At 49.8% G+C, this 21,869-nt stretch overlaps 1 protein-coding gene across 3 annotated transcripts in view; it reads left to right on the forward strand.

Moving 5' to 3' along the window:
- The window catches only part of DAZL (deleted in azoospermia like), a 183,919-nt gene that overhangs the window by 36,460 nt on the left and 125,590 nt on the right, over positions 1–21,869 (forward strand). For all 3 annotated transcript variants that reach the window (XM_075316671.1, XM_075316668.1, XM_075316669.1), the window contains exon 3: positions 11,026–11,117. In XM_075316671.1, coding sequence (XP_075172786.1) covers positions 11,026–11,117 — 92 coding nt within the window. The remainder of the gene's footprint in view (positions 1–11,025; positions 11,118–21,869) is intronic.

Below are 21,869 nucleotides of genomic sequence, written 5' to 3' on the forward strand. Positions count from 1 at the left end.
TGATAAAATGTCTGTGACTATGACAAAAATCCTGGAGACCTTGCAGTCCAGGCCAGTTACTCAGACCATGGACACTGCTGTGTCTATGCTCTCCGGTCCCCCTCAGTTGGAACTAATCCGTACTTCAAGGGGGTCTCAAGCATCACAGGCTGAAGTCTCTGACTCAGATGACAGTCCCAGGCAGCCTAAGCGTGCTCGCTGGGAAAGACCCTCCACGTCATCACACTGCTCAGGGTCTCAGCGAGAAGAGTCTCTCTGTGATGAGACTGAGGACGGTGATCAGGATTCTAATCCTGGGGCCCCTCTCAATCTGGATGCCCCTGATGGTGACGCCATGGTTAATGACCTTATATCGGCAATTAATAGACTGTTGGATATTTCTCCCCCAGCCCCTTCTGCAGAGGAGGCAGCTGCACAGCAGGAGAAGTTCCATTTCCTGTATCCCAAGCGTAAATTAAGTGCTTTTTTGGACCACTCTGACTTCAGAGAATCGATCCAGAAACACGACGCTCATCCAGACAAGCGTTTCTCTAAACGTTCTAAGGATACCCGTTATCCTTTTCCCTCTGAGGTGGCCAAACGCTGGACCCAGTGTCCAAAGGTGGATCCCCCAATTTCCAAGCTTGCGGCTAGATCCATAGTCGCAGTAGAGGATGGCGCTTCACTTAAAGATGCCAACGACAGACAGATGGACCTTTGGTTGAAATCTGTCTATGAAGCTATCGGCGCGTCGTTTGCTCCAGCATTCGCGGCCGTGTGGGCACTCCAAGCTATTTCAGCGGGTTTAGCACAGGTGGATGCTATCATACATCCAGCAGTGCCGCAGGTGGCGTCCCTAACTTCGCAAATGTCTGCGTTTGCGACCTATGCTATCAATGCTGTCCTAGAATCTACGAGCCGTACCGCTATGGCGTCCGCCAATTCTGTGGTTTTGCGCAGAGCCTTGTGGTTAAAGGACTGGAAAGCAGATGCTGGTTCCAAAAAATGCTTAACCAGCTTGCCATTATCTAGAGACAGACTGTTTGGTGAGCCATTGGCTGAAATCATAAAACAGTCCAAGGGTAAGGACTCTTCCTTACCACAGCCCAGAGCAAGTAAACCTCAACAGAAAAAGTGGCAGTCGAGGTTTCGGTCCTTTCGAGGCTCGGGCAAGGCCCAATTCTCCTCGTCCAAAAGGACTCAGAAGGAGCAGAGGAGCTCAGATTCCTGGCGGGCTCACTCACGCCCCAGGAAAGCAAATGGAGGAACCGCTTCCAAAGCGGCTACCTCATGACTTTCGGCCTCCTCCCTCCGCATCCTCGGTCGGTGGCAGGCTCTCCCGCTTTTGCGACATTTGGCTGTCACAGGTCAAAGACCGGTGGGTAACAGACATTTTGTCTCGCGGGTACAGAATCGAGTTCAGTTCTCAGCCTCCACTTCGGTTCTTCAGAACCTCCCCACACCCCAACCGAGCAGATGCCCTGCTGCAGGCGGTGGACTCTCTAAGAGCAGAAGGAGTGGTGATCCCTGTTCCTCCTCAGGAACGGGGGCGAGGATTTTACTCCAATCTCTGTGTGGTTCCAAAAAAGGACGGCTCCTTCCGTCCTGTTCTGGACCTAAAACTGCTCAACAAGCATGTGAACGCCAGGCGGTTCCGGATGGAATCCCTCCGCTCAGTCATTGCCTCAATGTCTCAAGGAGATTTCCTAGCATCAATAGACATCAAAGATGCTTATCTCCACGTGCCGATTGCTACAGAGCACCAACGCTTTCTACGCTTCGTGATAGGAGACGACCATCTTCAGTTCGTAGCTCTGCCATTTGGTCTGGCGACAGCCCCTCGGGTGTTCACCAAGATCATGGCGGCAGTGGTAGCAGTCTTGCACTCTCACGGACACTCTGTGATCCCTTACTTGGACGATCTACTGGTCAAGGCACCCTCTCAAGAGGCATGCCAACTCAGCCTGAACGTTGCACTGGAGACTCTCCAGACGTTCGGGTGGATCATCAACTTCCCAAAGTCAAATCTGTCACCGACCCAATCACTAACGTATCTTGGCATGGAGTTTCATACTCTCTCAGCGATAGTGAAGCTTCCGCTGGACAAGCAGCGGTCTCTACAGACTGGGGTGCAGACTCTCCTTCAAAGTCAGTCGCACTCCTTAAGACGCCTCATGCACTTCCTCGGGAAGATGGTGGCGGCAATAGAGGCGGTTCCGTTTGCGCAGTTTCATCTGCGTCCACTTCAATGGGACATTCTCCGCCAATGGGACGGGAAGTCAACATCCCTGGACAGGAAATTCTCCCTTTCCCAGACGGCCAAGGACTCTCTGCAGTGGTGGCTTCTTCCCACCTCATTATCGCAGGGAAGATCCTTCCTACCACCGTCTTGGGCGGTGGTCACGACAGATGCGAGTCTGTCAGGGTGGGGAGCAGTCTTTCTCCACCACAGGGCTCAGGGTACGTGGACTCAGCAGGAGTCCACCCTTCAGATCAATGTTCTGGAAATCAGAGCAGTGTATCTTGCCCTACTAGCCTTCCAGCAGTGGCTGGAAGGAAGGCAGATCCGAATTCAGTCGGACAACTCCACAGCGGTGGCATACATCAACCACCAAGGGGGGACACGCAGTCGGCAAGCCTTCCAGGAAGTCCGGCGGATTCTGATGTGGGTGGAAGCCACAGCCTCCACCATATCCGCAGTTCACATCCCCGGCGTAGAAAACTGGGAAGCAGACTTCCTCAGTCGCCAGGGCATGGACGCAGGGGAATGGTCCCTTCACCCAGACGTGTTTCAGGAAATCTGTCGCCGCTGGGGGGTGCCGGACGTCGACCTAATGGCGTCACGGCACAACAACAAGGTCCCAACCTTCATGGCACGGTCTCGCGATCAAAGAGCGCTGGCGGCAGACGCCCTAGTGCAAGATTGGTCGCAGTTCCGGCTCCCTTATGTGTTTCCACCTCTGGCACTCTTGCCCAGAGTGCTACGCAAGATCAGATCCGATTGCAGCCGCGTCATACTTGTCGCCCCAGACTGGCCGAGGAGGGCGTGGTATCCGGATCTGTGGCAGCTCACGGTCGGCCAACCGTGGGCACTCCCAGACCGACCAGACTTACTGTCCCAAGGGCCGTTTTTCCATCGGAATTCTGCGGCCCTGAACCTGACTGTGTGGCCATTGAGTCCTGGATCCTAGCGTCTTCAGGATTGTCCCAAGGGGTCGTTGCCACCATGAGACAGGCTAGGAAGCCCACGTCCGCTAAGATCTACCACAGAACGTGGAGGATATTCTTATCCTGGTCCTCTGCTCAGGGAGTGTCTCCCTGGCCATTTGCATTGCCTACCTTTCTTTCTTTCCTGCAATCTGGGTTAGAAAAAGGTTTGTCGCTCGGCTCCCTTAAAGGTCAGGTCTCGGCGCTATCCGTCTTTTTTCAGAGGCGTTTGGCACGCCTTCCTAAGGTGCGCACGTTCCTACAGGGGGTTTGCCATATCGTACCCCCGTACAAGCGGCCGTTAGATCCATGGGATCTGAACAGGGTGCTAGTTGCCCTCCAGAAGCCGCCCTTCGAGCCTCTGAGGGAGGTTTCACTTTCTAGATTATCACAGAAAGTGGCTTTTCTGGTAGCGATCACATCTCTTCGGAGAGTGTCTGAGCTGGCAGCACTATCATCCAAGGCTCCCTTCCTGGTCTTCCACCAGGATAAGGTTGTGCTGCGCCCCATTCAGGAGTTTCTCCCGAAGGTGGTATCCTCTTTTCATCTTAATCAGGATATCTCTTTGCCTTCGTTTTGTCCTCATGCAGTTCATCGGTATGAGAAGGATTTACATTTGTTAGATCTGGTGAGAGCACTCAGAATCTACATTTCCCGCACGGCGCCCTTGCGCCGTTCGGATGCACTCTTTGTCCTTGTCGCTGGTAAGCGCAAAGGGTCGCAGGCTTCTAAGGCCACCCTGGCTCGATGGATCAAAGAACCAATTCTTGAAGCCTACCGTTCTGCTGGGCTTCCGGTTCCATCAGGGCTGAAGGCCCATTCTACCAGAGCCGTGGGTGCGTCCTGGGCATTGCGACACCAGGCTACGGCTCAACAGGTGTGCCAGGCAGCTACCTGGTCGAGTCTGCACACTTTCACCAAACATTATCAGGTGCATACCTATGCTTCGGCGGACGCCAGCCTAGGTAGAAGAGTCCTGCAGGCGGCAGTTGCCTCCCCGTAGGGGAGGGCTGTCTTGCAGCTCTAACATGAGGTATTTCTTTACCCACCCAGGGACAGCTTTTGGACGTCCCAATCGTCTGGGTCTCCCAATAGAGCGCCGAAGAAGAAGGGAATTTTGTTACTTACCGTAAATTCCTTTTCTTCTAGCTCTTATTGGGAGACCCAGCACCCGCCCTGTTGTCCTTCGGGATTTTTGGTTTGTTTGCGGGTACACATGTTGTTCATGTTGAACGGTTTTCAGTTCTCCGATGTTACTCGGAGAGAATTTGTTTAAACCAGTTATTGGCTTTCCTCCTTCTTGCTTTTGCACTAAAACTGGTGAGCCAGTGATCCCACTGGGGGTGTATAGCCAGAAGGGGAGGGGCCTTACACTTTTTAGTGTAATTGCTTTGTGTGGCCTCCGGAGGCAGTGCTATACACCCAATCGTCTGGGTTTCCCAATAAGAGCTAGAAGAAAAGGAATTTACGGTAAGTAACAAAATTCCCTTCTTTTCCGCATCGCGCCGCATCCGGCGTCCATAGGCATGCATTGAAAATGCGCCGCAGCGGCCGGATACGGCGCGATGCAGGTTTTTTTGACGGAGCAAAAAACGTTGCAGGCAACGTTCCATCCAGCCGCGGCATCGGCTAAATCTGCCGCATGCGGCAAAAACCGGACCGAACGCAGGCCCATGCGGCACAATACGGCACTAATGTAAGTCTATGCAAGAAAAACCGCAACCGGCGGCAAAAAAAAACGGTTGCGGTTTTTCTGCAGAGTGCCGTATTGTGCCGCAGAGCAAAAACCGGATGTGTGAAAGTAGCCTAAGTAAGAACAAAGGCAATTATTTTGTTACCATTAGGTCCACATCTTATTGGTTGTTTTCTACGGAGGTTAGACAAAAGATTTTTACAGGGCTGATTTAGACATCCGTTTTGCACAGATAGCATTTATACCAATGACAGGTCACTTGTCTGTTTTGTTTATTTTATTTTCTCCGCTCACCTGAGTGGTCCCTGCAAAAGCACAGGTATTTGTCAGATAGTGATCCGAGTGTTGGATCAAACTTGCCAATACAAGTGTATGGTAGATCCGAGGAAAAATCTGACCGCTCTCGGATGCCAGACTGATAGTAAAAGCTTGAGAAACCTCAATTAGTAGGGTTTAATTTTTTTCTTGAGAAAAAAAAACAAGAAAATCTGATGAATTACCGTGTTTTTTGGTAATATAAGACGCATCGGATTATAAGACGCACCCCAAATTCTGAGCAAAAGAGGGTGAAAACAAAAAAAAAAGTTCTGTTTTATAATCCGGTGATGTCTTACCAGAGGGGGTCACAGGAGGCAGGGGCGGTGGGTGACCCAGATGCTGTGCTGGGGCTCGAGCGGCGGCTGCGGGCATTGAGGGCTTCAAAGTAACGGCACTCTGAGTCAGTGTGCGCGAAGATTGAGCTCTCTGCTCAATGGCAAGCCAAGATCTCATCTGCGCAAGCGTAACGTGACCTCTGGACGCCATTTTCCTTAACTCCTTCACCCCCGGACAATTATCAGTTTTTCCGGGGGGGGGGGGGTTCACTCCCCTTCTTCCGAGAGTCGTAATTTTTTAAATTTTTCTGTCAATCTTGCCATAAAAGGGCTTGTTTTTTGCAGGATGAGTTGTACTTTTAAATGAAACCATAGGTTTTACCATATAGTGTACTGTGTAACGGCAAAAAAATTCCAAGCGCAAAAAAAAAAATATTGCAAAAAAAAGTGCGATTGCATGATTGTGTTTGGGATTCACCGTGTTCACTATATGGTAACGCTGATATCACTGTGATGCCTCAGGTCGGTACGAGTTTGTAGATACCAAACATGAATAGGTTTACTTTTATCCAAGGGGTTAAAAAAATGCAGACGTTTGTCCAAAAAAAGGCACTTTTTTTGCTCCATTTTCCGTGATCTGTAGCATTCTCATTTTTCAGGATCTGGGGCTCAGTGGCTGCTTATGTTTTGCGTCTTGAGCTGATTTTTTCTAATTGTACCATTTTTGTGCAGATGTTACGTTATGATCACCTGCTATTGCATTTTGTGCAAAATTTACAGCAACAAAAAACATAATTTTGTCGTTTGAAATTTTTTTTGCCTTTACGCAGTTAACCTATCGGATGAATTGATTTTATATTTTGATAGATGGGGCGTTTCTGAACGCAGCGATATCAAATGTGTGTATTTTTTTAACTCTTTAACCCCTTCAGCCCCCAGCCTGTTTTCACCTTAAAGACCCGGCTATTTTTTGCTATTTTGACCAGTGTCACTTTGACAGGTTATTACTCTGGAACGCTTCAACGGATCCTGGCGATTCTGACATTGTTTTTTCGTGACATATTGTACTTCATGTCAGTGGTAAATTTTGGCCAATATGTTTTGCGTTTATTTGTGAAAATTTCGGAAATTTGGCGAAAAGTTTGAAAATTTCACAATTTTCAAAATTTGAAATTTTATGCCCATAAATCTGAGATATGTCACACAAAATAGTTACTAAATAACATTTCCCACTTGTCTGCTTTACACCAGCGCAATTTTTGAAAAAAAAATAAAAAATTCCGTTAGGAAGTTAGAAGGGTTCAAAGTTCATCAGCAATTTCTCATTTTTCCAACAAAGTTTACAAAAAAAAATTTTTTAGGTACCACATCAAATTTGGAGTGATTTGAGAAACCTAGGCTACAGAAAATATCCAAAAGTAACCCCATTCTAAAATCTGCACCCCTCACTCTGCTCAAAACCACATCCAAGAAGTTTATTAACCCTTTAGGAGCTTCACAGCAACCAAAGCAATGTAGAAGAAAAAATGAAAATTTTACTTTAACACAAAAATGTTACTTTAGCCATAAAAATTAGTATTTTCACAAGGGTATCAGGAAAAATGCATCATAAAATGTATCGTGCATTTTCTCCTGAGTACACAGATACCTCATATGTGGTGGAAATCAAATGTTTGAGGACTCGGGAGGCAAGGAGCGCCATTTGAATTTTTGAGTGCAAAATTAGCTGCACTCATTAGCGGACGCCATGTCGGGTTTGAAGACTCCCTGAGGTGCCTAAACAATGGAGCTCCCCCATAAGTGACCCCATTTTGGAAACTAGAGCCCTCAAAAAATTTTTCTAGATGTTTGATGTGCACTTTGAACCCCTGGGGGCTTCACAGAAGTTTATAACGTTGAGCCGTGAAAAGAAAATTTTTTTTTACCACAAAACTGTTGCTTCAACCAGGTAGCTTTTTTTTATCACAAGGGTATCAGGAAAAAATGCACCATAAAATGTATCGTGCATTTTCTCCTGAGTACGCAGATACCTCATATGTGGTGGAAATCAAATGTTTGGGCACACGGGAGGACTCGGAAGGCAAGGAGCGCCATTTCACAGCAAAAATTGGTTGTAATTATTAGCGGACGCCATGTTGCGTTTGGAGACCCCCCTGAAGTGCCTAAACAATGGAGCTCCCCCACAATTGACCCCATTTTGGAAACTAGACCCCTCATGGAATTTATCTAGCTGTTTAGTGAGCACTTTGAACCCTTGGAGGCTTCACAAACGTTTGTAATGTTCAGCCGTGAAAATATTTGATTCTTTTTTTTTACCACAAAATTGTTTTTTTCAAACAGGTAGCTTTTTTTTCACAAGGGTATCAGGAAAAAATGCACCATAAAATGTATTGTGCAATTTCTCCTGAGTACACAGGTACCTCATATGTGGCGGAAATCAATTGTTTGGGCGTACGGCGGGGCTCAGAAGAGAAGGAGCGCCATTTCACAGTAAAATTGATTATAATTATTAGCAGACGCTATGTTGCATTTGGAGACCCCCTGAGGTGCCTAAACAATGGAGCTCCCCCACATGTGATCCCATTTTGGAAACTAGACACCCCCCCCCCCCCCATACAAAAAAATTTGTTTGGCGAAATAAAAAATACAGACATCAGTAAAAAAAAAAATGAGCGCCTGCCACTAAGACCAGTGCCAAACGTGAGAGCAATGCACGAGTCTCGCATCGCATCATCCACTCCAGTCTGGAAGCGAGCAACTGCGCTGGATAAGGCGATGCGAGAGGGCGGGGCGGCAGATGAGAGAGGGCGCAGCGAATGGAAGATGGGAAAGGGCGCAGCGGATGGAGGAGCGGCGGAGGATGGGGGGGAAGGGAGGTGAGATGGGGATACCTACCTTACAGGATGGATCTAGGCAGCAGGATCACAGCAGACAGAAGAGGCAGCAGATGAAGGAGGCAACAGATTGAGGAGTGTGAGAGGGGGCAGTAGATGAAGAGGATGGGAGAGAGAAGACAGCAAATCGGGGAGGGGGGCAGAGTCTGATGGGAGAGAGAGATGGCACATGGGGGGGGGCCCCCAGAACAGGGAGGGGAGATGGTGGCTTGCAGCACATGTGGGGGGACGGTGGCTTGCAGCACATGTGGGGGGAGGAGGTGTAGTGGCGATGGAAAAGGGGCAGCCGATGAAGGAGGCGGCGGCGGCCGATCGGGAACAGTGGGGGCCGATTCGGGGGCAGCAGCGGCTGAAAAAGGTGGGTGCGGCGGGGACAGTGGCGAGCGTGGTGGCAGGGACAGTGGAGAATGTGGCGGCGGGGACAGTGGCGGGCGGGGCGATCAGGGACAGCGGTGGATCGGGAGCAGCGGCGGGGCGATCTGAGACAGCGGCGGGGCTGGGGCTGGCGGGCGGGGCGATCGGAGACAGCAGCGGGGCTGGCGCTGGCGGGGCGATCGGGGACAGGGGTGGGCGGCGGGGGCAGCAACTTACCGATGGGCACCCGCAGAGACCGCTCTCCTCGGCTTTCAGGGACGGACACAGGTCACCGGCACCAGATCCACGGTGATTTGAGAGATAGGTCACAAGACCGGTCTCTCCAATCAGAGCTGGGGGCGGGTGAAGCACCGATCACCCAGCTCCAGCCAATGGCCAGTGCTACAGCAGCACTGATCAGGGCTGGATTTCAATGTTCCAGCCATTGAAAATGGCTGGAACATTATAGTGACTGTAATTGGCTGAGCGGCATTCGTCAGCCAATCACAGCCTCTGTAGGTTCGGGGAGGAGGCACCACCCCTCCTGAGGTCAGGCAGAGGTCCCCTCCTTCCCGAATCTACTGTTTAATTAAACAAATTGGACTCCCCGGGGCTCCGGGACCTCGATTTCGCCATGACGTACTGTGTACGTCATGGGTCGTTTAGCACCATGTCACCATGACGTACCTAGTACGTCAAGGGTCGTTAAGGGGTTAATTTTCAATGGGGTGAATGGTGGATGATTTCAACTTTTAGTTTTTTGTGTTTTTTTTTTTTGAGTTCCCCTAGGGGGCTATAACTATCAGCAGTCTGATCACGCTTCCATTTCTCCAGATCACAACTGAGATATGCAGAAAAGCAGCTCTCCTATTACAAACAGCAGTCTACCGGGTGTAAGAGGAAGTGACTCATGATAGCTACAGAAGTCATCACATGACCCTGTGTTACCATGACAACCATCAGATCCACGTGATCACATCACGTGACTTCCAATGGAAGTGGATAAGTGAATGCTTTCTGCGGCCCGCTGCTACATCGCGCTGTGACATTTTCACAGGCATGAGTGGGTAGCGAATCCACTAGTGCTTGCTAGCTGCACTTGTCAGTTGTTAAAATGAGCTGACGTGCAGCGATTGTTGCCGGCGGCAGCAGGCAGGCATTAACTGGACACAACCTCTTAACAACACATGACGTACTGGGTACATCATGGATTAAGTCCGCTGCTGGTAGATGAATGGGCTGGAGGCGGCACATGCGCAGATGAGATCTTAAGCTGAAAGCTCCATCTGCGCACTCACCGACTCCGGGCGCCATTAAGTCCTCACCGCCCGCTTCGCAGCGCCAGCCGCCGCAGACCCCCTGCACAGCCACTGCAGCATACCCACGGCCTCCTGCGACCCCTCTCCACCACCCCCAGTAAGCTACATTCACATTTTAAGACACACCCCTCACTTTCCTCCCAATTTTTGGGAGGGAAAGTGCGTCTTATAATCTGAAAATACGGTAACCAAACACTGATGGTAGAAACATACACAGTGATATAACTCTGATCTAAGACATTTGTAAAGCTCAGATCAGTTTAGTGTATAAAAAAAAAAAATTACAGCCATGGGTATTTGGCTGTGTGTATGAATTGAGGGGAAACTCTCCAAATCCTCCAAGAGATCCCCTAAAGAACCCCACTTTATAGCAAAAAGCCAGTCCAATCTTCCAGGTTGTCATTCCAGCATACTGAGCAGGATCCCACCTTCTTGGCCCTCCTTGCTATAAAAGTTAATTTTGCTCTCTGCACTAGCCCAGCTCTGCCGTGTGCTTTACTAAGATGTTACCTAATGGTAAACTCACGGTTTCTGTTCAGTATTGGTAAAGTAGGCTGCAGCGTACTGTAAGGCTATGTCCACACATGGCATTTTTGCAGCATTTTTTTTCAGCAGCCGGAGTCTGCACTCTGCAATAGAAAATGCAGCATATAAAATACAGCAAATAGCTGCTTTTATGCTGTTAAGACATGTTACATGGCTGACTTGTCCATGTTGTTAAGGCTAGTTTTATTCACCAAAAACGCAGCATGGTCGCACTTTCACATTACTTTCTATGGCTGATAAAACGCTGGAAGAATTGACACGCTGCAGATTTTCAAAAATGCTGTTAAAATTAATCGGGGATAAAAAAAGCTGTACATGAGATTTCTGAAACCTCGTAGCTTTTGTCTCTACTAAAAAAAACGGCAAAAAGCCACTTGTAAACATAGCCTTAGTGTTTGTCACATTGAGGACCAAACAAATGTCTTTGTTTTTATTTGCAGTTAGATGAACTTGAAATTAAAGAATACTTTTCTAGATTTGGAGCTGTGAAAGAAGTAAAAATAATTACAGACCGGACTGGTGTTTCCAAGGGGTGAGTTTATTTAATATATTGTGTAGCAAGGAATCATTGAGTGATTATTTTATTTTTTAATACTTTCTTGTTAGATCCTCCAAAATCAAGGCTCTGTTAACCTGTTCAGATTTGACGTGTGTCCTATGTATAGGTGTGTGTTTCTCATGAAAAAAAGGTGGCGCTAGAGTTTGTCTCCTTCCTGGAGAGACAATTTGAATTTTTCACAGATTCAACTTAAATTTTTTATCTTTGTTTAAAGCCTGAAATGTGGGAAAAGGCTTAAAAATTCAAGGGGGCCGAATACTTTCGCAAGGCTCTGTGTATATATAATATGCACTACAGTTCAAAAGTTCAGGGTCACTTAGATATTTCCTTATTTTTTTAAAGAAAAGCACAGGTTTGTTTTTTTCAATGAAACAAACATTAAATTTAAAAGAAATATACTCTACATTGTTAATGTGGTAAATGACTATCCTAGCAGCAAACGTCTATTTTGAATGCAATATCTACATAGGTGTATTGAGGCCCATTTCCAACAACCACCACTCCAGTGTTCTAATCGTACATTGTGTTTGCTTACTGTGTTAGAAGGCTAATGGATGTTTAGAAATCCCTTGAAAAGCCTTGTGCAAGTATGTTAGCACAGCTGAAAACAGTTTTGCGGATTAGAGAAGCTATAAAACTGACCTTCCTTTTGAGCTTGTTGAGAATCTGGAGCATTACATATGTTTGCTCCATTAAACTCTCAAAATGGCCAGAAAGAACTTTCATGCGAAACTCCAGTCTATTCTTGTTCTTAGAAATGAAGGATATTCCATGCAAGAAATTGAAGATTTCCTACAACGGTGTGTACTTCCCCCTTCATAGGAGAGCACAAACAGGCTATAACCAGAGTAGAAAGAGAGGTGGGAGGCCCCGCTACACAACTAAGCAACAAGACAAGTACATTAGTCTCTAGTTTGAGAAATTGACGCCTCACAGATCCTCAACTGGCAGCTTCTTTAAATAGTACCTGCAGAACATCAGTGTCAACGTCTACAGTGAAGAGGTGACTCCCAAGATGCTGGCCTTCAGGACAGAGTGGCAAAGAAAAAGCCATATCTGAGACTGGCTTATAAAAGGAAAAGATTAATATGGGCAAAAGTACACAGATATTGGACAGAGGAAGATTGGAAAAAAGTGTTATGGAAAGATGAATTGAGGTTTGAGGTGTTTGTATACACAGAAGAACATTTGTGAGATGCAGAACTACTGAAAAGATGCAGGAAGAGTGCCTGACGCCATCTGGCAAGCATGGTGGAGGTAATGTGATGGTTTGGAGTTGCTTTAGTGCTGGTAAAATGGGGATTTTGAATAAGGAAGGCTATCACTCCATTTTGCAACGCCATGCCATACCCTGTGGACAACGCTTGATTGGGAGACAATTTCATCCTACAACAGGACAATGACACAAAGCACACCTCCAAATTATGCATGAACTATTTAGGGAAGAAGCAGGCAGCTGGTATTCTATCTGTAATGGAGTGGCCAGCCCAGTCACCAGATCTCAACCCTATTGAGCTGTTGCGGGAGCATCTTGACCGTATGGTACACAAAAAGTGCCCATCAAGCCAATCCAACTTGTGGAAGGGGGGGGAAGCATGGGGTGAAATATCTCCAGATTACCTCTGCAAATTAACACCTAGAATGCCAAAGGTCTGCAAAGCTGGAATTGCTGCAAAGGAGCATTCTGTGACGAAAGCAAAGTTTGAAGGAGAAAATTATTTCAAGTAAAAATCATTTTCTTTGTCGCTCCATTGGGAGACCCAGACAATTGACAATTGGGTGTATAGCTTCTGCCTCCGGAGGCCACACAAAGTCTTACACTCAAAAGTGTAACCCCTCCCCTCTGCCTATACACCCTCCCGTGCCTCACGGGCTCCTCAGTTTTATGCTTTGTGTGGAAGGAGGCACACATCCACTCATGCATTCCCATTTTAGTCAGCAGCAGCTGCTGATGTTATCGGTTGGAAGAAAAGAGGGCTCCCACGGGGCCCCCGGCATGCTCCCTTCTCACCCCACTACGTCGGCGGTGCTGTTAAGGTTGAGGTACCCATTGCGGGTACGACGGCCGGAGCCTCATGCCGTATTTCCTTCACCATCCCTTGGGGGCTCTGGGAGAAGTGGGATCCTGAGCGGTCATCCAGGTACTGGGACCGTGCTCCCTCCGCAGCCCCTGTGTGGAATCTGCTGGACCGGAGTATTTTCTTTATCAGGGACCGGGCCCTGCATCTGTCAGGTACTCTGTGTCGCCATGGGGACGGTTCATGGAGCGCCTGGCACCCGGACGCTGCAAGGGCTGCTAGGCCGTGAAAGCCGGGGGACTTCCGCGCCGACCGCGCCTGTTTGTCGGCCGCGGTCATAAATTTAGTCCCCAGCTTCAGTTGCGGCCTACTTGCAAAATCTCGCCCCCGGACCTGTCTGTCAGGGTAGGGGCGGGACAGCCGACCGGACGCTACCTGGGACACACAGCGGCTGCTGATCCGTGAAAGCCGGGGGACTTCCGCGCCGACCGCGCCTGCTTGTCGGCCGCGGTCATAAATTTAGTCCCCGGCTTCAGTTGCGGCCTACTGGCAAGACTCCCGCCCCCGCACCTGTCTGTCAGGGTAGGGGCGGGACAGCCGTCCTGACGTCGGCAGTGAGGGCCGGAGCATCCTGTATGCTTCCTCCCCCCTCTTTGATCACAATAGGGACCCCAGATTCCCGCACTTTTTCCTGGTGCCGCCCACCGCTCCACTCCCCCTCTGAGAGCTCCAGCAGCCATTTTTTTCAGACATTCTGCGCTGGAGAATCATCAGGAAAGAGCTCTTCACCGCTGGGAGACCTGGAGCAGGGAATCTGGAGGACACACACGCCGCTTTTTAGCGGTCGGTAAGCCACACCGGTCATCCGGTGCTGGTCCCCCTGGGTTGCCTGAATAGATACGTATTATATATCTTTATATATATAGATCTCTGTTCGGCCGGGCTGTATACTCTTCCCTTATACCCTCTGTGATCACTCTCCTGGGACACAACAGCATGTCGTCCACAAGGAGCAAGAGCGCTAAGGCACAGGGTTTCTTTGCGACCTGTACCTCTTGTGGGGCTATGTTGCCTGCGGGTTCCACCTACCCTCACTGTGAGCAATGCTCGACCCCTGTTACACTGACTCAGCCGGAGCCGCGACCACTTGTGGGCCCCTCGGCTCAGGTAGACCCCCATGCTACCACTGTCCAGGCGGCAGGGACAGGGTTTGCAGTGTTTGCTGAGAAGCTCTTTGAGTCACTTTCACAATCCATGGCTAAGTCTATGGACGCCTTGCAGTCCAGACCGGTCCTTACACAGGCCCAGGACACTGTTGGATCGGCGCCTCCAGGTCCCTCTCGGTCCACGCCGCAGCGCGCTCCCGGGGTGGGCTCTAGGTTTCACGTGGAGGACTCCTCCACGGTCCACAGCCCCAGACCAGCTAAGCGGGCCCGCTTGGAATCATCAGCTTCATCACGCTGCTCAGGTTCCCGGCTGGAGGACGAGGCGGAGGTCGCAGCTCAGGGCTCTGACCATGACGTTGCCCTCAACCTTGATACACCTGAAGGGGACACCTTAGTAAATGATCTTATCTCGTCCATCAACCAGGTGTTAGATCTATCTCCCCCGCCTCCACCTATAGAGGAGTCAGCTTCTCAGCAGGAGAAACACCAGTTTCGGTTCCCCAAACGTACACGGAGTGCGTCTTTCGACCACTCTAACTTCAAGGATGCTGTCCAGAAACCCAGAGCGGTTCCGGACAAGCGCTTTACTATGCGCCTTGCTGACACACGTTACCCCTTCCCCTCTGACGTAGTTAAGGGTTGGGCTCAGTGTCCCAAGGTGGATCCTCCAGTCTCTAGATTGGCGGCTAGATCTGTGGTATCGGTTGCAGATGGCTCATCGCTAAAAGATGCCACTGACAGGCAGATAGAGCTCCTGCTGAAATCCATCTATGAAGCCACGGGCGCGTCCTTTGCCCCGGCTTTTGCAGCCGTGTGGGCACTCCAAGCTATCTCGGCTTGTCTAACCGAGATTAATGCGGTCACACGTACTTCTGCTCCGCAGGTTGCGTCTTTGACTTCTCAGGCGTCGGAGTTTTCTTCATACGCCATGAAAGCAGTCCTAGACTCTGCTAGCCGTACAGCGGTCGCATCCGCTAATTCTGTGGCAGTCCGCAGAGCCATGTGGCTGCGCGAATGGAAGGCAGACTCGGCTTCCAAGAAATCCTAACCGGTTTGCCGTTTTCTGGCGACCGATTGTTTGGAGAACGATTGGATGAGAGGGAAAAGACTCCTCCTTACCCCAGTCCAGACCGATGCGACCTCAGCAACGTAAGATACAATCGTGGTTTCGGTCCTTTCGCCCCTCCGCCAAGTCCCAATCCTCTTCGTCCAATAGGCCGGAGAAAGGTCAGAGGAACTCCTACGCGTGGCGGTCTAAGTCACGCCCCCAAAAGGCTGCCGGAGGCACTGCCTCCAAGGCGGCCTCCTCATGACTCTTGGCATCCCCGAACCGCATCCTTGGTCGGTGGCAGGCTCTCCCGCTTTTGCGACACCTGGTGGCCACATGTTCAAGACCGATGGGTGAGAGACTTCTGTCTCACGGTTACAGGATAGAGTTCATCTCTCGTCCTCCAACTCGTTTCTTCACAACCTCCCCCCCCCCCCCCCCTGCTCGGGCCGACGCACTTCTTCAGGCAGTGGCCGCTCTGAAGACAGAAGGAGTTGTGATTCCCGTCCCCCCTCAGGAACAGGGGCGCGGCTTTTACTCCAACTTGTTCGTGGTGCCAAAGAAGGACGGTTCATTCCGTCCCGTTCTGGACCTCAAACTGCTCAACAGACATGTGAGAACCAGACGGTTCAGGATGGAATCTCTCCGCTCGGTCATCGCTTCGATGTCACAGGGAGACTTTCTCGCATTGATCGACATCAAAGATGCTTATCTCCATGTGCCGATCGCACCCGAACATCAACGCTCCTTGCGTTTCGCCATAGGGGACGAACACCTTCAGTTCGTGGCATTGCCTTCGGCTTGGCGACAGCCCCACGGGTTTTCACCAAAGTCATGGCATCCGTTGTGGCGGTCCTACATGAGGCGCCTCATGCACTTCCTAGGGAAGAGGGTGGCAGCGATGGAGGCAGTGCCCTTCGCGCAATTTCATCTATGCCCACTCCAATGGGACATTCTCCACAAGTGGGACAAGAGATCGACTTCCCTCGACAAGAATGTCTCTCTTTCCCTGGCAACCAAGACGTCTCTTCAGTGGTGGCTTCTTCCCACTTCTCTATCGCAGGGAAAATCCTTCCTGCCCCCAACCTGGGCTGTGGTCTCCACGGACGCGAGCCTGTCAGGGTGGGGAGCAGTGTTTCTCCACCACAGGGCTCAGGGGACCTGGACTCCGAGGGAGTCTTCCCTTCAGATCAATGTTCTGGAGATAAGGGCAGTGTATCTAGCCCTATTGGCGTTCCATCAGTGGCTGGAGGGCAGGCAGATCCGTATCCAGTCGGACAACGCCACTGCAGACGCCTAAATCAATCACCAGGGCGGCACTCGCAGTCGTCAAGCCTTCCAGGAAGTACGGCGAATTCTGCAGTGGGTGGAAGCCACGGCATCCTCCATCTCCGCAGTTCACAGAGCTCTGGCGGCGGATGCATTAGTACAGGATTGGTCGCAGTTTCAACTGCCTTATGTGTTTCCTCCTCTGGCGATGCTACCCAGAGTATTACCCAAGATCAGGTCCGACTGCCGCCGCGCCATTCTCGTCGCTCCAGACTGGCCAAGGCGGTCGTGGTACCCGGATCTGTGGCATCTCACGGTGGGTCAACCGTGGGCCCTTCCAGACCGCACAGACTTGCTGTCACAAGGGCCGTTTTTCCATCTGAATTCTGCGGCCCTCAACCTGACTGTGTGGCCATTGAGTCCTGGCTCCTAGCATCGTCAGGGTTATCTCAGGATGTCATTGCCACTATGAGACAAGCCAGGAAACCGACGTCCGCCAAGATCTATTACAGGACTTGACAGATATTCTTGTCCTGGTGCTTTGTGAATGGGTTTACTCCCTGGCCTTTTGCCTTACCCATTTTTCTTTCCTTCCTTCAATCTGAAATGGACAAAGGTTTGTCACTAAGCTCTCTCAAGGGACAAGTATCGGCGCTCTCAGTATTTTTTTCAAAGGCGCCTGGCCAGGCTCCCGCAGGTCCGCACGTTCCTGCAAGGAGTATGCCACATAGTCCCATCTTACAAGCGCCCACTAGAGCCATGGGACCTTTACAGGGTGCTAACGGCTCTTCAGAAACCACCTTTCGAGCCGCTGCGAGATGTCTCCTTATCACGTCTTTCGCAGAAGGTGGCATTTCTAGTGGCAGTTACATCACTCCGAAGAGTGTCGGATCTTGCAGCGCTGTCATGCAAAGCCCCCTTCCTGGTTTTTCACCAGGATAAGGTGGTTCTGCGCCCTGTTCCGGAATTTCTCCCTAAGGTGGTATCTCCTTTTCATCCAATCAGGATATCACCTTACCTTCTTTTTGCCCTAATCCAATTCACCGATGTGAAAAGGATTTGCACTCATTAGATCTAGTGAGAGCACTCCGGTACTACGTGTCTCGCACAGCGCCCCTGCGCCGTTCAGATGCACTCTTTGTACTTGTCGCCGGTCAGCGTAAGGGTTCGCAGGCTTCCAAGTCAACCTTGGCTCGGTGGATCAAGGAACCGATTCTTGAAGCTTACCGTTCTTCGGGGCTTCCGCTTCCTTCGGGGCTGAAAGCCCATTCTACCAGAGCCGTGGGTGCGTCCTGGGCATTGCGGCACCGGGCGACGGCTCAGCAGGTGTGTCAGGCAGGCTACCTGGTCTAGCCTGCACACTTTCACGAAACATTATCAGGTGCATACCTATGCTTCGGCAGATGCCAGTCTAGGTAGGCGAGTCCTTCAGGCGGCGGTTGCCCACCTGTAAGAGGGAGCCGTGTCGGCTCTATTATCGAGGTATTCTTTTACCCACCCAGGGACTGCTTTTGGACGTCCCAATTGTCTGGGTCTCCCAATGGAGCGACAAAGAAGGGAATTTTGTTTACTTACCGTAAATTCCTTTTCTTCTAGCTCCAATTGGGAGACCCAGCACCCGCCCCTGTTCCCTTCGGGCTGTTGTTCAATTGTTTCTTTGGTTTCAGTTCTCCGAACATCCTTCGGATTGAATTTACCTTAGACCAATTTATAAGTTTCCTCCTGCCTGCTCTTGCACCAAAACTGAGGAGCCCGTGAGGCACGGGAGGGTGTATAGGCAGAGGGGAGGGGTTACACTTTTGAGTGTAAGACTTTGTGTGGCCTCCGGAGGCAGAAGCTTATACACCCAATTGTCAATTGTCTGGGTCTCCCAATTGGAGCTAGAAGAAAAGGAATTTACGGTAAGTAAACAAAATTCCCTTCATTTCTAACCTCGTCAATGTCTGGACTATATTTTCTATTCATTATGCAACTAATTTGATAAATAAGTGTGGGGGTTTTTTTTTGTTTTTTTTGTTTTTTTTCATGGAAAAGACAAAATTGTCTGGGTGACCCCAAACTTTTGAACTGTAGTGTGTGTGAATATATGTATGTATAATGCGGTGGGTGAACGACTATTGTACACATCACCAGCTCTCTCAGTAAATATATTTCTAAAGGTGCTATTGATATTTCTCACCATCTAATCCATACAGGCAAAGAAGTCAAATCATAGCTGTCCATAAAATTTAGTAATGAGCGAGCACTACCATGCTCTTTCTGAAAAATGCTTGCATTCACCATAGAATTCCATGATACTTCGTAAATGAGTCGAGCCCATAAAAGGGTCAAAATACTCATTATATGACCAGAGTATGGTAGTGCTAACTCATTAGTAATAATGAGAAATAACATTGGGAAAGCGTATTGAACTCACTTGCTGAAATTTATTTAATACCTTGTACAAAAGCCTTTGTTAGGGATGACATCTTCAAGACTCCTCTTGTATGGAGAAACTAGACACTTGCGTTGCTCAGGTATGATTTTTTTTTTTGGCCCATTCTTCCACACACACTCTTCAAATCCTGAAGGTTCTGTGGGCTCCTATGAACTGAGTTTTAGTCCCATCCATACATTTTCTATTGAATTCAGGTCAGGTAATTGGCTGGGCCATTCAAGCAGTTTTTATTTTCTTTCTCTGAAACCAGTTAAGAGTTTCCTTGGCTATCCAGTCATCCTTCCTTCAATTATATGATTCAGTGTTGTATGATGAAAATCGGCCCTACACAATGATGTTTTCACGTCCAAACTTCACTGTTGGTATGGTGTTTTGTGGGCAATATGCAGTGCCTTATGGCCTCCAAAAATTGTGTGTTAATATGATGGCATCCAAGGAGTTAATATTTTGGTCTCATCTGACCACACTATATTCCCCCAGTATTTCACAGGCTTGTGTTAATGTTGTTGAACAAACTTTAAATGCGCTTGAACATGCTTTTTGTTTTGCAATGGAATCTTGCGTGGTGGGTGTGCACACTCCAAGGAGGTTGAGTATTGCTTTCTTTTTTCTTTTAAACAATTGTACCAGTTGATGTATGGTCTCTGTAGCTCTCCACAGGTGGCCCTATGCTCTTTGAGAACTCTTCTGATGTTCTTTTCACTCCTGTCTCAAAGCGTGCAGAGAGCACGTAATCATGGCAGTTGTATGGTGAAATGATGTTCTTTCCACTTTCTGATTATGGCCCCAACAGCACTCAATGGAATCTTCAATAATTTAGAAATTCATCTGTAACAAATTCCATCAATATGCTTTTCAACAATAAGGTTGCAAAGGTCTTGAGACAGCTCACTGGTTTTACCCATCATGAGATGTTTGTGTAACAGCTTGGTATTGAGACACCTTTATATATTTATATTTCTTTGTCGCTCCATTGGGAGACCCAGACAATTGGGGTGTATAGCTTCTGCCTCTGGAGGCCACACAAAGTAATTACACTTTAAAAAGTGTAACCCCTCCCCTCTGCTATACACCCTCCCGTGCATCACGGGCCCCTCAGTTTTTTGCTTTGTGTTGAAGGAGGCACACATTCACGCAAGCTCCACGTTTTTAGTCAGCAGCAGCTGCTGACTTTATCGGATGGAAGAAAAGAGGGCCCCTATGGGGCCCCCGGCATGCTCCCTTCTCACCCCACTCAGGTCGGCGGTGTTGTTAAGGTTGAGGTACCCATTGCGGGTACACAGGCTGGAGCCACATGCCGCTTTCCTTCCCCATCCCTTAGGGGCTCTGGGGAAGTGGGATCCTATCCGGTCATCCAGACACTGGGACCGCTCTCCCTCCGCAGCCCCTGGGGGAATCTGCCGGACAGGAGACGGAGTATCGTCAGGGACATGGCCCTGCATCCACAGGTACTCTGTGTCCCCGTTGGGACGGCGCATAAAGCACCTTGGGCCCAGACGCTGCAGCGACTGCGGCGTCGGTATGGGTCCGGGACTACCGCGCCGACCGTGCACTGCCAGCCGGCCGCGGTTTTAACTTTAGTCCCCGGCTTTTGCGGCCTAGTATAGTATTCTCCCACCCCCAGGCCTGCCAGTCAGGGAAAAGGGCGGGACGGTCGGTATGACGCCGACAGTGAGGGCTGGAGTACACTGAGCTGTCCTCCGCCCCCCTCACTACTCACGCTGGGGCACCAGATTCTCGCACTTTTGTGACTACGCCCACGCCTCCCTCCTCCTGTGAACGCCATCAGCCATTTTTTCAGCACATTCTGCGGTGGAGAACTGGCTGCAGCTGAGGGAGACCCGGGGCAGGGAATCTGGTGGCCACACAGAGCGGTTGGTAAGCCACACCGGTCTGCCGGTGCTGGACCCCCCACACTGCCGAACTGTATATATATATATCTTTTGTGTATACATTTGCTGGTTCGGCTGTACTGTTAACTTGAGGCTATATATATATCCCTCAGTGATCACGGTGATCCCTTACTTATCTCTTGGAGGACAACAACATGTCGTCCGCAAAGAGCAAGGGTACCAAGGCACAGGCTTATTTTGCAACCTGTACCTCATGTGCGGCTATGCTACCTGCAGGTTCCACCTACCCTCTTTGTGTGCAATGCTCGGCCCCTGTGACACTCACTCAGTCGGAGCCTCAGGCACTGGTGGGACCCCCGGCTCAGGTAGAGACACCGGTTCCCACTGTCCAGGTGACAGGGACAGAGTTTGCAGTTTTGGCTGACAAACTGTCTGAGTCGTTTTCACAGTCCATGGCTCAGTCTATGGACAAATGGTCTGCAAAGATACTAGAAGCCTTGCAGTCCAGACCAACAACACAGATGCAGGGCACTGTACGTTCTTCGTCCCCAGGTCCCCATCAGTTGGCGCAGCAATCTGCTCCTTAGGTGACACATAGGTCCCACAGTGAGGACTCCGACTCGGACCGCAGTCCCAGACCGGTGAAGCGGGCTCGCTGGGAACCTTCCTCCACTTCATCACGCTGCTCAGGGTCTCAGCATGAGGACTCTCTAGAGGATGAAGAGGAAGGCGCAGCTCAGGGCTCAGACCCTGACGGTGCTCTCAATCTAGATACACCTGAAGGGGACGCCATAGTAAATGACCTTATAGCGTCCATCAACCAGGTGCTAGAAATTTCTCCTCCAACTCCAACTGTAGAAGAGGCGGCTTCACAGCAGGAGAAACACCAGTTTCGGTTTCCCAAACGTACACGGAGTGCCTTTGTCGATCACTC

The sequence above is a fragment of the Anomaloglossus baeobatrachus genome, chromosome 6 (assembly GCF_048569485.1).
Source record: "Anomaloglossus baeobatrachus isolate aAnoBae1 chromosome 6, aAnoBae1.hap1, whole genome shotgun sequence".
Classification (NCBI taxonomy): domain Eukaryota; kingdom Metazoa; phylum Chordata; class Amphibia; order Anura; family Aromobatidae; genus Anomaloglossus; species Anomaloglossus baeobatrachus.